The sequence below is a fragment of the Panthera pardus genome, unplaced genomic scaffold (assembly GCF_024362965.1).
Source record: "Panthera pardus isolate Hobbes unplaced genomic scaffold, ASM2436296v1 HiC_scaffold_20, whole genome shotgun sequence".
In the NCBI taxonomy this organism is placed as follows: domain Eukaryota; kingdom Metazoa; phylum Chordata; class Mammalia; order Carnivora; family Felidae; genus Panthera; species Panthera pardus.
Genome location: NW_026526766.1, coordinates 41,592,916 through 41,617,710, shown reverse-complemented (window position 1 = coordinate 41,617,710; position 24,795 = coordinate 41,592,916). Strand labels below are relative to the sequence as shown.

At 39.2% G+C, this 24,795-nt stretch overlaps 1 protein-coding gene across 11 annotated transcripts in view; it reads left to right on the top strand.

Moving 5' to 3' along the window:
* The first annotated feature begins 1,200 nt into the window (after positions 1-1,200).
* Positions 1,201-24,795, top strand: part of BNC2 (basonuclin 2) — a 436,316-nt gene continuing 412,721 nt past the window's right edge. For 4 of the 11 annotated variants that reach the window (XM_019415420.2, XM_053907963.1, XM_053907962.1 and 1 more), the window contains exon 1: positions 1,237-1,361. In XM_019415420.2, coding sequence (XP_019270965.1) covers positions 1,359-1,361 — 3 coding nt within the window. In that variant the 5' untranslated portion in view covers positions 1,237-1,358. Of the gene's footprint in view, positions 1,362-24,795 lie in introns of all 11 variants that reach the window. The other 7 variants (XM_053907966.1, XM_053907965.1, XM_053907967.1 and 4 more) reach the window with 5 other exon arrangements.

The following is a 24,795-nucleotide window of genomic DNA, read 5'->3' as shown; positions in this document are numbered from 1 at the left end:
CAACGCAGAGATGTTTTTTTGGCATAAAGCGTACGCTAGAAAGCGGATGGTGATTAAACTCGCCCCCACCCCCACCCCCCCCCTTCTTGCGGCCGGCTGGGGAGTGTGTTTTGCTTGCATTGAAGAAATGTCCTTCAGCTGCAGGCGTGTGCGTTTTTGCGTCTCGGGGACAGGACGACGCGGGCCGGCTGAGTGTCACCCACAGATGTGATCGGTCTTGCCCCGCGGAGACGGCGGTCCCCTTCCTCTCCCCGGGCCGTCTCCAGCCCGAGGCCCGCGGCCCAGACCAGGGGAAGGGGAAGGAAGCCCTCGCCGCAAGCCGACGTCTGGGCCGGCACAAAACACGCTGCCACCAGTAACTTTCCCCCCGTGGCGGCGCGCAACTTTTTTGCCTGTTCGCCCAGCACGTTCTGTCCCGAGTTTGTGTCCCCTGGGTTTTCCTCCGCTTCCCTCACCTTCTGTCAGGCGGCGCGCGGAGGACCTGGGTTGGCGGGGGCGAGGGGGCGCCGGGGCCGCCGCGGCGGAAGAGAAAAAGGGGAAGGGGGAAAGGAGGAGGGGGCGGCGGCGGCGGTGCGGGAGGAGGAACTGGTCAAAGGGGACACAGACCGGCGAGCGCCCGAAAAGGAAAGCGACGCCGCGGTTTGCTGCAGTCGGGATAAAGTTCGCGCCCTTTCCTCGGGGTTTCTGCCTTTGACAGCTGGGCGCTGGCAGCCACCTCCACCTCCACGCCCGCACCCCCCGGGGGGCGCCAAAGTTGTTTTTCCATCCCCACCAGGAGCCGCGCGAACAGTAACAGGGCGGGGGTGGGGGGGGGTGGGGAGGCGAAATATACATCCTCCCTCACGAAACCCCTAGAATCTGAGGACAAACAACAACAAAACTAACCCACTTCTATTTTGCAAAAGGGAAGCAACATTGTAGTCACGACAATTTTGCAGAGAGGAGAAACTTGTGGGGCTTGCAAATCCGCCCCAGGTCACCTCGCCCGCCGGTCTCTCCCCCGCCCCCCACAGCAGCCCCCTCCTGGGACAGTCCGTTCCTTTTTTTTTTTTTTTTTTTTTTGTCCCGTGGAGCCGGGGAACTCTGCAGGCTCCGGCTTGGAGAGCGAGGGCGACCCTGGGCGCGTGTGTAAATCAGTCACCTGAGCGCAGAGGGGCCGCGGCGAGGGCGCGCGCGGGCGGGCGGGCGGGCGGGGAGAGGCGGAGGCGGCGAGAGCGGCGGCCCGGAGGAAATCGGGAGGGGGAGGGAAAGAAAGGCCGAGACAGAAGCAGCGAGAGGCGGCCGAGGGGCTGGTCCAGGCGCGGCCGCTAAGAGGAGACCAAGAGGCGGGGGCTGCACTTGACAACCAGCATGCCGAGATGGTAAGAAGTTTCCACCCTCCTTTCCTTTTTATTCTAGACTTCGTCAGACGCGAGCCCCGCGCCCGCGCGCTCCCGGGGCCGCCCGGGGGCCGTGTTTTCCTCAGGTCCGGCGGCGTGAGGTGGAGGGGGGCGCTGAGGAGGGCGGGCTGGAGGGGAGAACCCCAGCCCGACCCGGCCCCCGCCGTGCTCCCGAAATTTCCCCTCAACTTGGCCCAAGTTTGCGAGGAGAGCTCCGGGGTGGGAGGGGTGTATGTGTGTGAGGAGAGAGTGAGGGGCTCGGAAGTTCGCCCCCTCTCGCGGCGGGCGAGGAAAGGTGAGCGGCCGGCGAGCGAGAGGCTCCAGGGAGTTGGGACGGGCTGGGGCGGACGGGGTGGAAGGGAGGCGGGGGATGAATGGAGCGCTGGAGGGAGTTCGGGGCGGAGAGGAAAGCGTTTTGGACAACGGTAACTTTTAAAACTTGCCCGCGAGTGAGGGCCGGGCGGCTGGGCGTGGGCGCCTGGGCGCGCTGGTGCGCCGCGCCGCGAGGACGCGGCCGCCGGGTCCCGGCACCTTGGCGTTTCCTCTCCCCTCGCCCTCGCGTTCGGGAACCCTCCCTTTGTACATGAAGAAAACGTAGGAAGGTGCTCCTGGAGACTTTCTGAAGAATGTGCGAAACGTGGGGCAGGAAAATAAACCCGAAAGAGACAGATGTTTGAGGTGCAGTTTTCAAGGCGCCCAATTGTTTTACTTACACGTTGCCTGCAGGGTAGCATTTGGGGCCCGGGGAGGGGGGGCAGAATTAAGGAAAAAAAAAAAAAAAAAAAAAAAAAAAAGAAAATAAAACTGGAGGACATCCCCCGTGTAGTGAGGCTAGGAAAAGTTCCAAGTGCAAGTGGTGGACGAGGTGGGAAGGCGAGATTCGAGCACGGCTCCTCTCCTCGAAGCGGCTTCTGTGCAGCGAGGCAGCGTGCAGTGAGTTCGCGTGGTGATGAGCGCTCTGTCCGCTTTCGGGGAAGTGATTTGTTAGCAATGGGGTTGGACCACTCCCTTCCCTTTAGTTTGCTTCCACCCAGTGCTGCTATTGTTGCCCCCCCCCCCCCGGGGGATCTGATATATACTGTGTTCTGCGTGTAGATGGAATATGTAGAAAAGAAGGGAGATAGCGGGTTGGCGTTTTTTTTTTTTTTCTCTCTTCCCTTCCCCCTAATGTGACATCTCTTGTTTCAGTGATCAAAGTCACAACTGGAGTGTAGGAGATGCGACTGTCAAATGCAGGCGCGCGCACACACACACACACACACACACACAAAAGTAGCGTGCGCCCAAGACTGTGGTTACAGTAACGCTGACAGAAATTAAAGTGGTTTTGAAAGCAGCGTGCGATTTATAGTGGTTCCCATTTACCCTAGAGTCAAGCTGTTGTGAAGCTGATGTACGAAAGACACCATAAAATAATCCTGTGTACCCAGGATTAAAGTGGCAGAAAGTGGCCTGCCTTATTATTTTTTATGTACTTCGTGGACACTTGCAATGGTTGGAACCTGTGTTTTAGGCGGAGGCGTCAAAACAAAGTATTAAATCTATCTGTTCAGTGCTTGAGTTTTTCTTCCAGTGGCATCTTACGCGGGAACACTGTGCAAGCCCGTTGTAGGTCCTATTTTTCTTTACCCCAGCCTGTGTGCTGTTTGTCTACACGCCTGTTCCCAAATACTAATCATTTTGGAAAGTGCCTACACCCATTTGTGATCCACTGCTTCGTATCCTGCATTTTCAGATGTTCACTGTGCGCACACATACGTGTTTTAACTGGAAGAGTTTATTCCTGGCGCTAATATTTAGTGTGTCTGATTTGAAGACATACTCCAGAATAGTGAGAGCTTATACAAGTTAATAGAACTTCCTTTCTTTACCGTTTGGACTCACACGCACACACTCAGAATCCCTTGCGAACCTTTCTAGGGTATCTGCGTTTTATGCTATATTTGTAGCTGTTTCATTTAAAGTGTTCAGCCTTAATGAAGTTCTTAGTTGCAGCTACTTTTTCTGTTCCCGGAGAGCAGAGTATTTGAAATCCAGATTGCTAATCACTCTACCAAAGTACAAGAGTATCTTCACCTGAGGGAAATAATATTGAACCTGAATGTGAACTCGCTTTGAGGATCTTGTGAGAAAAGTCTGAAACTGTCTCTCCTTCCCTCTGGAGAATATGAAGTTCAGTGTTGTTTGCATGTAGAACTTTGAACAAGCACCAACCACCCTCCTGTGCTTTTTAAAAATAAATATAGAGGAAACATTAATAGCAGTTATACATTCCCAATACCTATTTTCTTTTTTCTTCTACCTGAAATGTGAGAGATCCGTCAGGCAGGGATATGTGATTACAAAAAGAAGCAGACAAAAGCAGAGCTGACTATTGCTATATTAAAATGTAAGTGTTACAGTTTGAATTTTCAAGTGAGAGTTTTTGAGTTCAGTGCTTTACATAACATTTTGTCCTAATCTTGCTTGCTGTCAGGGATGTTTCATGGTTGTGCAATTGCTGCAGTCAAGAATGCCAATTTGCATTCCAGGAGTGTCATTTGATTACTTTTATCTGCACAGCTCCAAGACCGGCCCAGACCTCTCGTTTCATCTTGCCATGTCACGAGTCAATGCTGTGTCGTCTTTTCAAAAATCTGCCTGATTTAGACAAGAAAGAAAAGTACTTTCATGTTGCAGCCGCAGTCCCCTGCTAACTTGTCAGCAGCAGGATATGATTCACTTGGGCCCAGAAGAATGGAACAGAGAGGCGGGTTAGGCGGTTCAATAAAGCCCACGGACAGGTAGTGTGTGACATCCCCAGAGAGCCACAGTTAATGAAGAACAGGTCTGCTTAGTTCTCCACACGCTGACCTGGTGCTGTCCCCACAGTTTTCTCATTTGATCTTTCCCAGCAAATTGATCTTTTCTTGTATTTTTTTGCCTTCCAAGTTAGTCCTTGTGGGACTGAAATTAGCAGAGCAACTTAAGTTGGATAATACAGCTGTTCAGAAAAGAAGAAATTGGACACTGGCTCAAAAAGGGGCGGGGGTTGGGGGTGGAAGGAGCTATTCTTTTTGTTGTTCCTGGGAATATTTCTTATATTAAGGGAGACCAGAATAGGTGATGACTTGAAGTTCGTGGTTCCCTTTATTTTTCATTTTATACTTAAGGTTCAGCACCATTTTAAATATTCCAGAAGTATGTGAAAGATGACCTTTGTGAGTGTGTGGAGTTCGTTTTAGCGTTTTTTTTTTTTTTTTCAATTTAGCACTTTTCATATTCACTTGTTTGAAATGATTTGCCTGTTGACTGTGGCTTTTATGAATATCGTAAGATAGGCTAAATATCAATGGTGTACTTCGTCTGTATTATTTATAGTCTTCTAAATAACTGCCACCCTAAAATATCCAATACTGAAACGCAGAAAAGATTAAACAATTAAGAAAGTCATTACCAGTGTTGTGTGTAAATACTTGGGTACGTGGAAATGTTTTCTGCAGTTACCATCAGCATCTTTTATTTTACGTAAACTCCAGAGATACGATGTCAGTACATTTTTTTTTTTTTAAAGTCAAGATTCTGCATTTAAATGTAGGTTTTTAGAACTGAGACCAGATCACAAGTTTGGATTTCTGTAGATATTCATATATGTTATTTGTTTTTTGAGATGAAAATTAATTTTAACTAGCTTGGTAAATCTAAGTTGGGAATGTATATGTAGTTTAAACAGGTTAAAGTTTTACTCTAGAATTTTCCATACAAAGCTTAGGTTGGAAGCAATTAATAGATGAAATTAATGTGGCTGTAAGGAGCAGTGCTTTGTGAATTCCCCTGCAGATGGTCTCATATACCATCTACACCCTTGCAAGAAACAGTTGAAAACATTTCTTGTGGAAGAGGAGGGAGCCTCCTAAAATCTTTTCTGTTGGATGGGAATTACATAGGATCATTGGTTAGTAAACTCCTCTCTGAAGAGCTAGAGGGAGCCTTATGATTTTATTAGATATACTTAAGGTTAACAGAAATCACTCTGGCAGTCAGAATGTTGTAGAAAAAGAGTAGATAATAAATACTGGCTTAATGTTTAGGCTTGGAGGTGCTATTGGTTTTTTGTTTGTTTTTTTTTTTTTTTTAAGCTGTGACAAAAGCACCAGAACTTTCTACAAGAATAGTTAAGTAGTCAGCTAAGGATTCTAGGGTTCTCTACCTTTTATGTGATTTGAAGTGATTTGAAGATCAAGCAAAATGCGACCAAATACGCTTTAAATAGGATTTGGTTTGCTGAATACTGTCTATTTCGCCAACTGAGGGACTTCTGTAAGGAGGCCACTCTTCAAAGTTCTATTAAAAGTAACTTCCTACCAAATCACTGAGGAGGGGAATACCTTCTTTCAGTTCATTAAGGACAACCTCCTTTCTGTAAATAATGGTTTTGAAGGAGTTCTACATACAACTGCCGTACTCCAGAGAGAAAATTCCTTTACAATAAATGCTTCGTTTATAAGCATAAAATAGTAAACCATTTATAACGTTGATATATTACGAATCAGTAAGTAAGTTAAATTTAAAGAAATAGAACTTAAGTGGTATTAAATTCAATATTTGTTGTTTAATTTCACATTTGTTTATCAGTCTTTCCACTGGAATTTGCAATATGTTTACATTAAAGAGTCATTGATCATAATTGCTCTTTAATATTTACATACTAGTTTTTAGTAGCATTACTTTGGACAAACTTATTTACCATTTAAGTAAATAGTATAATCCAATGAGATAAACTACCCAGATTTGTCTTTTTTTCATCTTTCACACAGTAACTCTCATTATGTTGCTAGCCAATAAAAGTCTTTATTTGTTGCTTATTAGATCCCTCAGTACACTCAAGAGTTCAGCTGTAATTTAATTTGGCTGTTCAAAGAGGCTGCCTTGTTTTAAAACATGTTCTCAGTACGCTTTTACCATTTATTGTGAACCTATATTCAACTCATGCATATGCATAGGATGATTTTACAGATAATCATTTTTTAAGGTTCATGCCATAGCAGAGTCGTAAGTTTTTTCTTTGAAAAAAAATCAGTACCTAACGTCAAAATATTTTTTTGTTTTTTACTGTATGTTTCCCTTGACATTCTGGAACATTTTTTTTCTTAGTAATTTAGATATAGTTTTGCTATTATAATTTAAAATCAGTTCCCTAAGGTATATAACCTTCCCTTAAGGTGTAGTGAGAAGAGCACTAAACTAAAATAAATAAATTTAATAATTAAGAATGTTAGTTGAGGGCATTTCACTATTGTAGTCACTTGAAATTACAAAAAGTTTGCCTTGTACTTCAACTTTGCTAGCATGATAAATTCAGTTTCCTTACAGTAGGCTGCTGGGAAGTTTTGCAATGAGTGGAAGATGGCTTGAGAGTTCTAGTGATATTTGTAACAAATCATGTTCACTGAAAACTAGAAATTGACTGCAAAACTCTAAGATGAGTATCAGGAATTCTTCCACAAGGAAGGCCGAATGTGAAACAGCTATATGAGTCATTGCATGTATATCTTACCAGTGGGAATCACATCAAACCAGCCCTTTAGATACAGTATTTAATAGTTGTCAAAATGTACAGTATTGTCTTGGAACTTGTGGTTCATGAGTTCATAGTCCCAGCTTTTTTGTGTTCAGTACAAAGATGTAACAACCCACACAAAACATTTTTCTCTTATTATGACCTTACATTTGCCAAAGTGCCCCATGCTGAAATTCCTTTTCAGTATCCCTTTTTTTTTTTTTTAGTCCAAAGCCAGACGTGTACCCAGACACAAAAGCCTCTGTGTATAGCAAGCTGTTTTAAATATTGTGACTCGACGATGTGCTGTCCTTTCTCTGCTTGAACCAAGGATCTCTGCTCAGTGTCTGTGGATTACCAAGCTCCTTCTTTATTGTACCTCTTGTCAACTATTCCTATTCATTTAACCTTTCATTAGTGTCTGTGCAGCTTCACTGTCTAGAAATGCAAGGAAAAACCGAAAGGCCCCACTGTCACAGTTATTAGATTTCTCGGTTACATCCCAGCAACCATAAAGAAGTAAGAGTCGACACTATTGTCGTGCGTGCTGCTGTCCTGGGGTGCAGCTCTTCTGTGCATGTCAAGGACATGTGCCACATGTTGATATGCATCCCAGGGATAAATGCACAACATGGGGGATAGGCTGATGCTGGCAGTAATGAGCTTTGTAGGAGTTATTGCAAAGACCAACAGTTTGTGAAGGAATTTTGCTTAACAGGCCAAGGAGATAGACAGAGTTGAGGGCTGCCAAGATTTGCCTGTGCTGGAGCTTGTCACTCACATTGTTTTCATCTAAACTTCATTTGAGGGGAAAATTGAATACGTTTGACAGCAATGAAAAGTGTTATTTTCATTTTTTAATCTTTCAGAGGATAAAAGTGGTATTTCTGGTGACTAGTATATTGTAATTAAACGTTTTTTATACTGACTGAATTGTGTATATGAATGGGTCTATTAGCAATTTATCTTATTATGTATCTAGAAAAAATTGATAATTAATGGATATATATGTTTTAAAATCTGTATAAAAGTAATATAGTCTACTAATTTTCCTATGCTGCTATTTCCCCCCTTTGATTTCCCTCTGGCATAGCCTGGTGTTATCACTTGATTTTTTAAAAAATGTATTTACTTTGTTGCCTCAATGTAAAGGAAAACCAGGATGAGTATCAGATCATTTTCAGGTCATAAGACAAATATTTGCAGATTTTGCATTGGGAAAATACTACTTTAACATTTTAGAAGATTCATAGAATTATTTTTAAGAATTTTCAAAACATTTAAATAGAAAATAATTGTCATACCTCATCTCTCTTTAAAAGTTCATTTTTTTTGAACAGGGAAAACCTGTGTTACCAGAGATGAATAAAACAATTTTGTTTTTCTCATTTCAATGATTTTTGTCAGTTTACCAAACTCTTTGGGGCCCTCCAATACCTTTGCAAATATATTAATAATTTATTAGCAAATCTCTGTAAAGTTATTTATAGTTTTTACTTTACCCTACCTTTTTTAGCCAAGGTTAACCTTTTAATAGTTGTATTTGAAGCTTTCTCTGGTAAGTTTTTCATGGTGTCTTGTGAATGTATAATTGGCTTAGTTGTCCTTGTTTCAGGGAAGAGAGATGAGCCATTTTTCACAGTCCTTCCCTTAGATGAGATGCTTTCTTCCAGGAAAAAATATATTCAATAATTGACAGCCGTGTGCCCAGCCAGGGCATGTTCCAGTCTCTTGGCCATTGGGTGGAAATTCTGTATACATGATACTGAGATGAATCTGTCTTGATTCTCTGAGGTGAACTGGTGGCCTTCCCACAGACAAGGCAAGGGTATGTTAACTTTCCCCTTCTAACTATCCTGTTTCCATTTATTATAGTTTGTGTTGGGTGAAGTAGAAGAGGAAAGAGGGACTTGTAAGGGTACAACAAAAATACACCCCTAGAAGTAGGCCAGAGTTATATGATAATTAAAGGGAAAAAGAATACACGGCAGTAGCTGCTATCTATAGGAACCCTCCATCTAGTATTCATCCAGTCAGTATCTTAGTGCAAGAAGCAGCACATCATTATCTACTCCAGACTGAGAACAGGCCCCATTCTTTCCCACCCAGGTTTGAGAGCCTCTATTTCATCATTTGTAAAACAAGCGAGTTTGATAATTTCTAAGTTATTTTTTAATTGGAATATTTAATATTTTATGTGATAGGACTATATAATCATAGCAGTATACTGTTTTTAATAGCTCTGTTGGCATGTAATATACTAAATTTACTTGTTAAAAACGTACAATTAATATTTTATGGATATAGCATCTTTTATTTATCCATTCATCCAGTGATGGACATTCGGGTTGTTTGCACCTTTAATTATTATGAATACTGCTGCTGTAAACATTTGTGTACAAATGTTTTCATTTCTGTTGGATATGTACCTAGGAGTGGAATTGCTACGTCATATGGCAACTCTATCTTTAACTTTTGAGGAACTGCAAAAGTTCCTCAAAGTTTTCAAGGAAGCTGCACCTTTCTACATTTCTACCAACACTGTATGAGTTTTTTAATCTCTTCACATCTTTCCAAACTTGCTATTGTCTTTTAATTTTAACCATCCTGGTGGGTGTGAAATGGTTTTGATTTGCATTTTCCTGATGGCTAATGAAGTTGGGTGTCTTTTCATGTGCTTACTGGCCATTTGTAGAGTTCTGTGTAACAAGAAATGTCTGTAATATCCTTTACCTATTTTTCATTTAGGTTGTCTTTTCATTGTTGAGTTGTAAGAGCTGTTTATATATTCTGGACACTATATTCTGGACACAAATCCTCTAGGAGATGTAGTATTTGCAAGTATTTTGCCTTTCTGTGGGTTGTCTTTCTTACTTTTTTGAGGGTGTCCTTTGAAGCACAGAAGCTTAAAAATTTTTTTTTTAGTTATTATTTTGAGAGAGAGAAAGAGAGAGAGAGAGAGAGAGAGGGAGAGAATGTGCTCACGTAAGCAGAGGAAGGGCAGAGAGAAGGGGAGACAGAATCCCAAGCGGGCTGGGCACCATCAGCACACAGCTTGACATGGGGCTCAAACCCACAAACTGGGGAAGATCATGACCTGAACCAAGATCAAGAGTCGGGTGCCTACCCATCTGGGCCACCCAGGCACCTGAAGTCCAGAAAGCACTGTACTTTAAAGTACTTTAAATTTTGATGAAGTCCAACTTATTTTTTATTTTGTCATTTGTGTTTTTAATGTGCTAAGGAACCACTGTCTAACCCAGGCTCATGAAGATTTACCCCTGTTTTCTTCTAAGAATCTTCTAGTTTGAGCTCTTACATTTAGGTCTTTGATTTGAGTTAACTTTTGTGTATTATGTGAAGTAGGGATCCAGTTGAATATGGATAGCCAGTTGTTCCCAGCACCATTTGTTGAAAAGAGAATTCTTAACCGATTGAATTATCATGGTGCATTTGTGGAAAATTATTTGACTATATATGTAAGGGTTTATGTCTAGACTCTCCATTGATTAGTAGGTCTATCTTTGCAAGTACCACACTGTCAAAATTAACTGTAGCTTTGCATTAAGTTTGCCACTGAGAAATGTGTCTTCCGATTTTGTCCCTTTTCAAGATTGTTTCACTATTCTCAGGTCTTTAGCAGTTCATTTAAATTTTTCTATTGTGGTGAACACACAATATAAAATTGAACAACTTAAACATTGTTAAGTGTATGGTACAGACAGTATTGTTAACTGTACCTTGTTGTTCAGTAGATTTTTAGAACTTGGTCATCTTGTGAAACTGAAACTATATCTATTGAAGAACAACTCCCTTTTCCCCCCTCTTCACAACCCCTGGCAACCACCATTTTATTCTCTAAGAGTTTCGCTACTTTAAATACTTCATATAAGTAGAATAATGGAGTATTTGTCTTTCTGTAACTGTCTTATTTATCATAATGTCCTCGAGGTTCATCCAATGTTACAGCACATGACAGGATTTTCTTTTTTAAGATTTGATAGTATTTCATCGTGTCTATTTACCACATTTTCTTTACTTGTTCACCTGTAGATGGACATTTAGGTTGAGTCTACCTCTTGGCTGATGTGAGCAATGTGCAGTGAACATGGATGTGCTTTCACTTCTTTTGGGTATATATCTAGAAATGGAGTTGCTGGATCATATAGTAATTGTTTTTAATTTTTTGAAGAACCTCCATACTATTTCCCATAGCTTCTGCCCCATTTTATCTTCTCACCAACAGTATACAAAAGGTCCAATTTTTCCACATTTTTGCCAACACTTGTTATTTTTTTAAAAGGGCCTTAAAAAAATTTTTTTTACGTTTATTTTTGAGAGAGAGAGAGAGTACAAGTAGGGGAGCGGCAGAGAGAGAAGGAGACACAGAATCTGAAGCAGGCTCCAGGCTCTGAGTGGTCAGCACAGAGCCCAACGTGGGGCTTGAGCTCATGAACTGTGAGATCATGACCTGAGCCGAAGTCTGACACTTAACTGATTGAGCCACCCAGGTGCCCCTTAATAGGGACTTTTTTAAAAAACATGTTTACCACTTAAAAAAGTTTTTTAAGCTTATTTATTTTGAGAGAAAGGATGGGGGAGGGACAGAGAGAGAGAGAGAGAGAGAGAGAGAGAGAGAGAGAATCCCAAGCAGGCTCTGCACTGTTAGTGTGGAGCCCAATGTGGGGCTCAAACCCATGAACTGTGAGATCATGACCTGAACTGAAACCATAAGTTGGACACTTAACTGACTAAGCCACCCAGGCAGGTGCCCCTGACAGGGGCCTTTTTAAAAGTATGAGGTGATATCTCTTAGTGGTTTTGATTTGTATTTCCCTGGCCATTGGTGTTGTTGAGCATCATTTCATAGGCTTCTTGGCCATTTGTATATATTTTTTGGAGAAATGTCTATTCAAGTCCTTTGCCCATTTTTATTGGATTATTAGTTTTTGTTGTTGAATTTTAGGAGTTCTTTATATATTCTGGATATTAATCCCTTGTCAGAAATAAGGTTTGTACATATTTTCGTCCATTCAGTATGTTGTTTTTTCACTCTGTTGATTACTTCCTTCACAGAAGTTTAAAAAAAAAAAAATTTTTTTTTAACGTTTATTTTATTGAGACAGAGAGAGACAGAGCATGAAGGGGGGAGGGGCAGAGAGAGAGAGAGACACAGAATCGGAAGCAGGCTCCAGGCTCTGAGCCATTAGCCCAGAGCCCGACGCGGGGCTCGAGCTCACGGACCATGAGATCGTGACCTGAGCTGAAGTCGGACGTGTAACCGACTGAGCCACCCAGGCGCCCCTTTACAGAAGTTTTTAAGTTTGATGTATTCCCATTTGTTCTTTCTTTTGTTGCCCTTAACAGTTTACTTTTATTTATTTGTATTTTTTTCATAGTGTTTATTTTTGAGAGAGAGAGAGCATGAGCAGGGGAGGGGCAGAGAGGGAGGGACAGAGGATCCAAAGCAGGCTCCATGCTGACAGCAGCAAGACTGATGCGGGGCTCCAACTCACCCACCTGTGAGATCATGACCTGAGTCAAAGTTGGATGCTTAACCAGCTGAGCCACCCAGGCACCCAGCAGTCTACTTATGAAACTCAGATTTATTTGATTTGCAGAAGAGTAAAGGCTACATTAAGAAAGTGCATTTGTTGTATGGGTAAAGAACTCTTGGCGGTACTTCAGGGAATAAGAAATATGTCATTTGATAGCCAAAAGATGAGTCTTAGTTACCTTTGAGATACACTGGTTTGACTTTGATGTTTCTTAATTATCATTGAGTTTAAAAGTATTCTAGGTGTTCTGTATGATAAGAGAGACACTTCATGCCCTGGAGGGTGGAATTAGGTATATAGAAATAATTGTTTTGGGTTTTATAAATACCTCAAAAGGAAAGGGAAAAAAACATTACTGAGAAAATTTGTCTTCCTAGACATTCTGTTGTAACTAGAGAAACAGCCAACAGTGCTTAAAATTAAAAATTATTGTATGATCTCAAATCCAAACTAACTGGTCCAGTTAAGTTTTAAATAAATACCATGTTCAAATCTTGCATGGCACATTTGGAAACATGAGCTTGTTTTAAAGTTTACCTGGCAGGGGCGCCTGGGTGGCAGTTGGTTAGGCATCCAAGTTCGGCTCGGGTCTTGATCTCGTGGTTCATGAGTTCGAGCCCTGCATCAGATTCTGTGCTGAGCGTTCAGAGCCTGGAGCTTCCTTCTGATTCTGTCTTGTCTCTCTCTGTCATTCCCTCCCCCCCCTCCCCCCCCCCCCGCTCCCCCCCCCCCCCCCCGCTCCCCCCCCCCAAGCCCCAATGCACTGTCTCTCTCTCTCTCTCTCTCAACTATAAACATTAAAAAAGAAAAAAGCTTACCTGGAAAATATTGTAATTAAAATACCTTGCAGTTGAATTAGAGAAACTTGAAAACAATGAAAGGTAAACTAATTTGGAGGCAACTATGTTGTATCATTGTTGAATTAAAAAAATTCTTCCCTTAAAGTTATAATTTTCTCTTTATTCATGCACTTACAAATTTTTTTAACATTTTTTTCAGAGAGAGAAGAGAGATGGAGCATGAGTGGGGGAGGGGCAGAGAGAGGGAGGGATGCACAGAATCCAAAGCAGGCTCCAGGCTCTGAGCTGTCAGCGCAGAGCTTGACGCCGGGCTCAAACCCACGAACTGGGAGATCATGATCTGTGCTGAAGTTGGTTGCTTACCTGACTGAGCCACCCAGGTGCCCCTCTTTATTCATGCTCTTAAGGACCTATATTTATTTCCATGTAATTGCTTTTCTGGTATTCTAATGGGCCACTCTTGCTTAACTGCATTGTCTGTTTTTGGTGTTTTGTGTTATTTTGGGTAAAAGTTTCATTATTCAGTATCAACTTAGATGGTTAACTAATCAAATATATATGTGGAGAGTATTTATTTTTTCCCTTCATCACTGTTTACATATATAAATAATAATTAGCCAATTTTAAATTGTATCTCATGACATATTTTGAGGATTTACAGATTTAAATTCTGTAGAGGATTTAAAATAACTTACAAAGGGGCGCCTGGGTGGCTTAGTTGGTTGGGTGTCCAGCCTCTTGGTTTCAGCTCGGCTCACTGTCCCATGGTTTGTGGGATCCAGCCCTGCGACAAGACCTGTGTTGGGCTCTATGCTGACATCATGGAGCCTGCTTGGTGTTCTGTCTCTTCCTCTTTATCTCTGCCCCTCCCTTGCTGATGCTCACACTTGTGTGCCCCATCTCTCAAAATAAGTAGATAAACTTAAAAAAATTTAAAATAAAATATAGAGACTGGTATGGTAGAATATTTTATATTTACTAGACACTTGATTTTTAGTTATATATGAATTTCATTTTACTAAATGACACATTTTGTTAATGTTGAACAAAACAGTTAATGCGACTTTTCTGTTCTCTTCAAACATGTTTTGACATGTACTCATAGGTATGTTTATACATATGGAATGACAAAATTGTGTTCTTGCTGTCTTTCATGGTTTGGCGACATAGAGAAGGCAATTAACTAGAACAATACAGCCGTACAAAGAAAGTCCACTCAGTTTTCTGTGCTGTGGTATCTAATCTCCCTGTAATACATATTTCACTCTTTAGTGGATTAGGAAAGTTTATTCTGTCAACATGTACGTACGCTAATAGGTATGCTTCTGGAAGTACAATGGGATAGTTCAGATTTTCCTCTCATTCAGAGTGGTGATTGGAAGCACAACATTATATGTGTTTGAATTGGTTTTTGATAGATTAGAACATTGATTTAACTTCAAAGTACATTAACTCTAAGTGATTTTAACAAGTAAACATTTTATAAACCCAGAAATTCTGCCAGATGTTGAGCTATATTTTTTACCGTATGAGTATCCCTTGTAAGATATATTTTCACATAAAAGACTTATGTCTGTTCATTGGTCTTTGCAGCTTTACCACGTCTATGAACAGAACCAGTCACAAGACATTTTTGTGTAGGACAGTGATCATTAGATCTAATGGAGTGTGTGTGTGTGTGTGTGTGTGTGTGTGTGTGTGTGTGTGAGTGGGGGCGGGGAGCATCCATGAGAAACTGACAATTTGCAACTTCCTCGTGGAAGAATACAAAATAGTATGGTTTATTGAAATTTGTGGGGGGGGACAGTAGGGATTGGTTTACTGTTATATTTTCATAGTATAGTAAGTAATACCTGTTATATTGTTTTTTGTAATTTCAGGTATTTGTATGGATGGCATAGATGTGTATTGAGTGTATTGATGAATGTTTTACTAATGTCAAATTGTATTTCTAAAGTACATATATGTCAGAGTAATCTGTTGATACCCAACAAGTAAATATTTGCCTATTATATATAGAGTAACTTGTAGATGTTCATGAAACATTATACAATAGTGTACTGATTTGATTAAAAAAAGATGTTTTAAAAATTTTTAGGTTCTTACATTCAAGCTGTGCATTTGGCATAGGCATTGGAGTTCTGGTTATTTTCATTTTCCAAGTTCGATGCAACTTTTAATTATCTTAGAATCTAGCAACTTAACAGGCAGTTGAGTTTCTTTGATACACATGACATTCTGTTAGGTACTGTAGGTATTACAGATGAAGTAGAAGCTATAACCCTAACATTAAGGAGCACAAAGTTCATGTGCAGAATGATGTTTATTATCTTAACGTAACCATAGTTCAGGTTCTGCCTCTGGTCTTAGTATGCTTAGAAATCTAATTTTTAATCAGTATGTCTTTGCAAGAGATCCGTCCTTCATGGGCTCCTTCAGTGTGTTTACTGACAGAAGGCTGGAGAATAGGCACACAAATGCATGCACATGTGCTGTGTGAACACGTATATATCTGCATGCTGTAATAGATACTCATGGATACGTATGGAATACTCATATTGGCATGCTTAGCACATTCTTTCCTTTGCAGGCAAATTTAAGTGGGGAGTGAAATTATAATCCAAATGTTGCTCATTGCTACTTTATGAGTTTGGGATTTGAGCAGAGAATATTAGGGTTGCAGGTAGAGGGCATAAGGTCCTCTTTTCACTGTAGGGAAAGCCTTTCCAGTGGCCTGTATTGTTAGAGTACACACTTTGGACTCCCATCTCCTGGACTGTGTTTGGAAGACGTTTGACAAAATTTACTCCTTTTGCTTTTTTTCTTCTTCCTATTCCCCTTCTGGTTGACAAATTCTTTTTTCTCTAGATATGTTAATATTCTCAAGCAGATATTAGTTAACTATCTTGGGAGCTACTTGTTAAGGTGACTTTGCATCTGCTTGGTTTTTATGGATCTAATGCAGATGGCAATCTCATTTCATTCATTTTAAATTTCTTGGGAGATATCACATGCTACGCTACTACCTTACATATAATGTGTTTTGTGTATGAGAATGGTGGGAGGCCATCGGATAAGACAGCAGTTTTCTGGGGGAAAAGAGATGTATGTTGTTTTTAAAGAATAATAAAAAAGCTTTGAGGCCAGTTGATTTTGTGGTATGGAAAGTTTCTGTTATCAGATACCTTGTAGAGAGATATCTAGATCTGAGATTAACCATATATATATGTGTAATAAACTGCAATAAGGGTGTGTATATGTGTTTTTAATCTCTGCATCTATTCTCTATGTGATATAAGAGTTTTTCAGTTGCTTTGGGCTTCTTTTTTCCATTATACAATTAGGGTCAAGATTAGATTTTAAAGATCCTTAATGTTTCATACTGTGTGGATGCTCAACATTTCTTTATATTGTATTATTTTATGGATGCCAAAAGGACTAAAAAGCTAATGCTGTATCTTTAACTCTGTGTTAGCTGATTCCAGCAACTTCCTAGTTTGTAATGCCCCCCTTTTTTGTTTTTTACTTTAGTGTTTTGTTCCTTTTAAAATACTTCAATATCAGTTAGATTCTAAGAGAAAAATTGGTTAAGGGAAGAGAAGGTAGAAGGATGAAGCACAGAACATCCACTAGACACCAGAATGATAGATGTTGGTGGACTAGGGAGCCACTTGTTTTGACTTCCATAGACCTAGTCTGACTTTTGTCCTTACATCTATATTTTCAGTCTACAGTCTGTGTGTTTCCCAGCAGTCATGGTAGAATTGTATAACATGTATAACATTTAAATATTATTTAAATGTATAACATTTTATTTAAAACCACAGGACTTAATCCATGACAAATTTTAAATTTGAAAAGATGTCAGAGGTAAAAATTAAATAGAGGCAATTATGGAGAGAATGGAGAAATTACACAGGGAATGTTGAACGTTGATAAAAACCAACAATGTTGAACGTTGATGAAAAACACATCAAAAAACAAAGGGCCAGTTAAATTGAGTGGCATGAGACTTTTTTTTTTGTTTGTTTTTTTATTTTGTGAGAGTGAGAACGCAAGTGGGGGGAGGGGGAGGGAGAATGGAAAGAGAGAATGAATGAATGAATGAATGAATCCCAAGCAGGCTCTGTGGTGACAGCAGGGCTCAGACTCACAAACCTTCAGATCATGACCTGAGCTGAAATCAAGAGTAGGCTGCTTAACTGACTGAGCCACCCATGCGCCTCCATGAGACTTGTTTTCATGTACTTGCCCAACATGCATGCTCACCACATTTTTTTTCAGGGTGTTTTAGTGTTTCTGCCTCTTGTGCTCCTCATGTACTGGGCAAGGCCTGTTATGTCTGCCTCCCAATTATCACTCATTTACTACTTCCACTGCCATTACCAGGATCCATAGCACCAACATCCTTGACCTGGAATACTGCCATATCTTCTAACTGGCCTAGTGCTTCCACTCTAGCCTCTCTCCTGCTCACTACACTGAGACCACCCTTCACAGAGAAATCACTTGTGTTTCAAAGCCTTCTAGTGACTTTTTATCACACCTGCAGTGCAATCCAAACTCTTTATTGTGATTGAAATGGATATGTAAGATGAGATCCCTACCTAAGGCTCCAACATCATTTCCTACCACTGCTCACTCTGCTCCCATTATGCTAACCTAGCTTTTTACTGAACATGCCAAGTTTGTACCTACCTCAGGCTTTGCACGTGTTTTTCGTCTGCCTGGAATGCTCTTCTCCCACATTTTTGCGTGGCTTCCTTCCTCATTTCATTCAGGTCTCTCAAATGTCACTCCTTCAGAGAAAACTGCCTGATAATTTTCTTCCCCCTGCGGTGTCTCCACACTGTATGTTTCTCTGCCCTTTTACCCTGCTTTGTTCATAGCATTTATCACTACTTGAAAATATGTATTTGTGTATATGTAGTTTATTATTAGCCCTCTCTTACTATTGAGGATACCAAGCTGCATAAGAATGGAGACGTTTGGTTGTCTTACTAATTTCTGAATTTCCCCTACTTGTAGCAGTGCCTGGTGCGGGACATACTCGTATATTTATTATACATTCATTCACTCATAAACACATTCTTTATCAATTTTTATCAGGTCTTAGTTATTCTCTGGAGGGTTATTTATGGCATCTGCTGTTGCCATTTTCTGAACTGCTTATTGGAATGGTAGTTTCCATGGTAGATGTAACCATTCCCAACAGTTTTGCAAAAATCATCCTATAAAATATGGGAAAATATATTAGAAATTTGACTTATCTCATTCTTCTGTTTTTTGTGTTTTACAGTGTGCATGTTATCTTATTATAGTAGATATGGAAGGGATATATTGTGCAATCAAAAAAATAGAGACTGTGCATTGAACCTGATATGGACAAGCAAAATGTAACTTTGTTTAAAGAAAAATGTAAAAACTCCATAGGCTATTTCATAGATTTGTGCTTTTGTATACTAATAAGGTGGTGATACCACTGGTGAGAGTAAAATCTTTCACGTTATTCAGAAAATCATGCAGGTTTAATGTTGGGGTGAGAGTGAGACATATATCAAATTTAGCATCGTGTGTGTGAATATGTGTTTCCTAATATTCCAACATCTGATGGAGTTTTTAACTCTCTTGAGTTAAAGTGTGCTTGTGATAGGGCCCTTTTTATCTGTACTAACCTATATGTGGAAGTATGTGAGATATTTTTTTCCTTGTCTTGAATACTTGAGGCTTAAAAATTTTCTTTTAAATTTATTTTTGAGAGAGAGAGAGAGAGTGAGCGAGAGAGAGAGCGCGCGCGAGAGAGCAACCAGGGAGGGGTTGTTGTGGAGCTCAAACTCACGTACTATGAGATCATGACCTGAGCCAAAATCAAGAGCTGGATGCTTAACCAGCTGAGCTACCCAGGTGCCCCAAATTTAGGCTTTTTAATGAAGCTGAACTGGATACTTTGGTTTTCTGTGACTTCAGTTTTTTTAAAACAATTTTCTTGAGATATAATTCATATACCATACAATTTGCCACTGTGACTAAGTTTTACAGTTATGTTTTGTGATTACAATAAATGCAATTTTGAAGACACAGGGATATAAATTATATAGTCAGAAATTCGAAGGAAGTGTAGTTAGGTAGTCATTTTAATATAAGTTGAAGAAGTTTTATAACATTTGAAGAACTTGTCAATAAAATATTTGAAAAGATTCATAAACTTGAGTGAGGCATTGAAGTAATTAAGATACTAATAAACTAAGGAAGCTTAAAAACCATAAACAGATACCAGTATTATTCTTTATGAAATAGTCACTGTAGATCGTACTTTGATGGTGCTATAGCTTCAAATGTGTTTAGAGCTCTCCATTTGACATTGGTTTCTGACAGCCTATGTCTTAATTCTTCCAAACATCTTTAGTGTTAGGGGCCCATGAGTGGCTCAGTCAGTTAAGCATTTGACTCTTGGTTTCAGCTCAGGTCATGGTCTCATGGTTCATGGGTTCAAACCCCACATCAGGCTCTGCACTGACAGTGTGGAGTCTGCGTGGGATTCTCTCTCTCCCCCTCTCTTTCTGCCCCTGCCTTGCTCACACGCTCTGTCTCTCTCAAAATAAAGAAATAAGCTTAATAAAAATATCTTTAGTGCTAGCAAATTTTTTGCGGCATAAGGTTTGATTTTCTGAATCCTCTAAAAGTTAAGCCTGATGAACATGGTAGGTAGATAAATTCAGATGATTCCCTTTTTAGTAAAAAAAAAAAAAAAAATCATAGCACAATTTTTTTTTCTCACATAGCTTAAAAATTGGCTCTGGAAGTAGTTATAAATGAAGAATTCCAGAAATGCTTTTAAACAGTGGTAATGTTATTGGAAAAGTGCAGTGTCCTGAGGTGACAATAGAAACATACTGATTTTTTTTTTTCCCTGTAAGTAATGGACCTTCTTTAAAAAAAATTTTTTTTTAATGTTTATTTTTTTTTGAGAGAGACCGAGAGAGAGAGAGACAGAGAGTAAGCAGATGAGGAACAGAGAGAGAGAGAGAGAGAGAGAGAGAGAGAGAGAGAGAGAGAGACTCAGAATCTGAAGCAAGCTCAGGCTCTGAGCTGTTAGCACAGAGCCTGATGTAGGGCTCGAACCCATGAGCCCAAAGATCGTGACCTGAGCTGAAGTTGGACGCTTAACCGATTGAGCCACCCAGGTGCCCCTTGTAATGGACCTTCTTTAAATCCATGGAAACTCATTTGGCTGTATAAGAATTGGTGTGAGATTTTATGCATATATAGGTTCATGCATACATATGTGCATGCTTATAAATTTTCACTTACCAAGTTATATCAATATTTTGTACATTTATGTAATTTTGCTTTATATGGCAAGTGCCTAATAAATTCCACTTCAGGGTCAATTTTGTGGAGTTGGAGTAAAATTATTCTAGGTTATGGCCTGAGAAGGCCCCTAAAGGCAAGGGATACCAAGAAAAATTTTAAACAAGATATGAGACTACATGAATATTCCATAACATCAAACAGATTTATATAGAATTCTTTGGCTAGAAATTACAGTGATTGTTGCATAGCTTGTGTACTTAGTGCAGCAAATCTGTTTCAGGCATAAATATATACTAGGGACGTTATAAAGAAAGCTAATGAAGTACAAATTTGTGCACATAAACTGGTTTTAAGGCAGTCTTATCCATACCTGTAAAACAGAAGTGAAAGGGAAAAGTAGCTGCTCAACGGGAATATGATTTTCTTTCATTTTTTGTTCTTTCAGATTTGGTTTTGAATTCCTAGAAGTTGTGGTTCAAGGTAACACTTACCAGTATCTTTATGATGACTTCCTGGTTAGCAATTAAGAAAAGCAATAGTTAGTTGCCACCTTGGAAAAATCTGTGTCATTGAATTTCCTTTCCGTTCCTCTTCCACCTCTTTTTCCTCATCATAGAATGCTAATTTTGCATGGAATCTAGATCTTGACATAATTTTGTTATTAAAAATAATAAAAGCATTGCCTGGGTGGCTTCAGCAGGTTAAGTGACCAACTCTTGATTTCAGCTCAGGTCGTGATCTCATGGTTCATGAATTCGAGACCCATGTCAGGCTCTGCACTGACAGCACAGAGCCTACTTGGGATTTTCTCTCTCCCTGTCTGTCTGTCCCTCCCTTGCTTGCATGTGCGCATGTGTGGGCTTTCTCTCTCAAATAAACATTAAAAGATAATAAATAAAAATAAAAGCAATTTTGAGAATTCAGTCCAGTGAAGTTGTACACTATCAAGAAAGTTTGTAGATATTTTCTCAGGAATGATAGTTCAAGAAATAAAAATGAATGAAATAAATTCAACTCCAGAAAAATTAATTCTAGATCTTTTTCTTCTTTCCTTCAGAATTTTTTGAGACTGTGGAACTTTCTGATTTGAAGGAAAGTTAACACCAACTTTTGTGTTGGAAGTAAACATTAGAGTCGAATTTTTCTGTGTTAGCTGTAATCTGCTGGGTGTTTTCTCTTAAACAAAAGTCTTGTACATAACTAGTATGTTAGGCTGCTTACATAGTACTTTGAGGGTAGAGAGGCCCTTTAGCAGGTCCTGTTATATGGTGGAAGGCTGTGCACTCAAAGCCTAACTGCATCATTTACACTGTCTTTGGAGGGACCACGTGTGCTGTTTTCATGGACCATTTGGCCCGTGAGATGGGATTTGTCATAATTCATTGTCATGTACTGTAACCCCAGTGGGAGTATAAGGTCTAGCTGCTTTACCTGGGATGGCTTCTGAATGTTTTTATCTTGTTCCAGGGTGGATTATTACCCTTGAGAGTGCATTTAATTATAAGCTTTATGTTTTCTAACACCCATTCACAATACCTCCTCTTCACTGTACCTGACTTCAATGATGGTATTTCATGTGCAGATTGAGGACAGTATAGCACTTGGAAGATGGAAGCTGTCAGACTTGAATCTACCTCCGTTTTTCAGTGTCTTCTCTTTACCTTGGTATTTTGGACCTTTCTATTGAAAACCTGTGTTTTGGGGTTACTTTTCTCAGGAAAATAAATTTATGTTTGATAACATACTAAGGAAAAAAAGCCTCCACTTATTAATATTGGGTATTTCTCAGAGTATCATTGTAAGAGATTGAATTTTGTTATGTTTTTATAAGCTACTGCGTTATAGATTTTAATAGTCTTTGTATCCATGCCTATACTGAGGGCTTTACTTAGAAAATGGGTACTTTAGAGTATTTCTTATTATAGTCCTTTGAGATTAAACATAGTAGGATCTTATGGAGTTTAAATTTTTTATGTAGATAAGTAATCTGTCTCTTTAATTTCCTGAATTTGCCTCTCATCTGAGCTTAACCACACTTTATTATAATCAACTGTTTATATGTCTACCACACATATCGCTCTGTAGGTTATTAGGCATATTATTTTGATCTTTTCATTTTTCTGTGTTTATCAGGGAATAAATGGTCCTAAGTGGGTATTGGATTTAATTAATAGTTTCACGTCTTTATTTTTCCCATTGTTAATGAGAAATAATTGACCTACATCATTGTATAAATTTTAAGGTATACCATACCACATAATGGTTTGATTTACCTATATTGTAATATGGTTACCAATGCAGGGTTAGTTAACATTCAGCATCTCATTTAGACAGTAAAAAGAAAAGAAAAAAGATTTCTCTTTTGATGAGAACTCTTAGGATTTATCCTCTTAATAGTGTTTTAATTTTTAAAGCTTTGCTCGAAGATTATGGTTTTTGAGGTATCTTGGTGTTCTATCTCAGACAAACTTTTAATTATCAATGTTAAATTATACTGCCTTGTATATTGTTTTTAGAATTTAGTGTTTTATCCCTGATTGAGATACCCATGACTAGAACTATCAAATTTTCTAAATTTTCTTAGTAATAATGGGCATATTCTAAATTGTGTGTTGGTCAACATGCAGCTTTTTTTGGGGGAAAGTGATTCTTTTTTACTAAATGAACTTTATAAAGTCAACTTCCTTAATTTGTAACATGGGCACAATGAAAGCCTCAGGGTGTTTTTTTTCCTTGAAAAATCTTTAAAGAGATGTTTAAACAAATCTCAAAATATGCCATAACTTAAAAGAAATAATTTGATGTGGCAAGTTTTAAATTAAAACACACACACACACACACACACACACACACACACACACTGCCTAACCTTTCTTTGAGTCTTTGGTTTAAGTCCTCTGTCATATAATGCCAAAAACTTTGTTCTGAGCTGCGTGTGTGTTGAAACATGTATGCCTGTCCTAGTGTCATAACTAATTATATCTCTTGTATGCTTACTTCTAGTAATCGGAAAGTAGACCTACCGCAGCATACAATTTAACATTTAGTGTTATCTGAGGACCTGCTGTAGAAATGAAGTTTTCCACCATGTAGCAACTTGACATTGTAAACAGATATACTATTTTAAATATATACTCCATGTAGTATTTTGCAGAAATAACATAGTTTGGGTGGAGAAATTTTAGGAGTTCTTCAAGGCACATGTGTTTATCAGCAATTACTAATACTGACTCACTTTGCAGTTTTGACTGACATTTCATCTGTGAATTGGAAATTGATGGTCTTGTGTTGTGGTAGCAAAATTTGATAGGATTTCTTTTTACTCAAAAGTTTGTCAAAAGATTGTAGCTTGTGGCAGAGCTTCTGGTGCGGTGGTCATTTAATCTTCATGGATTGTTCCAAAATAATATGGGGCATATTTTATGAAAGTGTATTGAGTAGAATTTTCACACACTAACTTAAAAATTCTGTCTTGGACATGATTGTGACTGGGACAGCAAACAATTTCTTATATGCACCAGCATGTATGAAAATATGTGGTCCTTGTCTATGCCTGCTAAGAGAGGACTTTAGCAGTCTTCAGTCTCTGAGCTGCAGCCTTGTCGCAATTAAAGTCTTAGGACTGGGAGCAGTTAATGCTGGTGATAGATTGTGGTATTTAGTATTGTGTTGTGTTCCATGGTGATCTAGTTCTGTAGACTTACAGAATTCTAGTCTGAACTTGGGAAATAATATACCAAAGAATTTGTGGCAAATGTTTCTTAAAGTGAGAAATATAATGAGTTTTCTTATTAATAAGCAAATCTTTTGGGCTTTGCTTAAAGAAATAATGAAAGGATTGTGCAATTTTGTTATTGATAATTGTTTAAAATTTAACACTGAAAATGCTAGATTTTCTTTTATGAAGTGAAAATATTCCTTCATTAATGTTTCCTTCCTTTCGTTTTTCATTATAGTTAAAAATAAAACTCAGTATTGTTTCAAACTTAGCTTTTTTATACTAAATGAATTTTTATAAATTCTGTGTTATTTATTTCATATGGTAACATAAGTATGCAGAGGCATTCAACTTGAACATTTTGTGTTCAGAAATGTGAGGCTTCGATTCTTGGTATAATTTCTCTGTTTTGAAAACTGAATTCCCAGGAGTTTCTTTCTAATCAGTGTATCATGATCTGTTACATTAAAAAATTAGATGGCCTAAG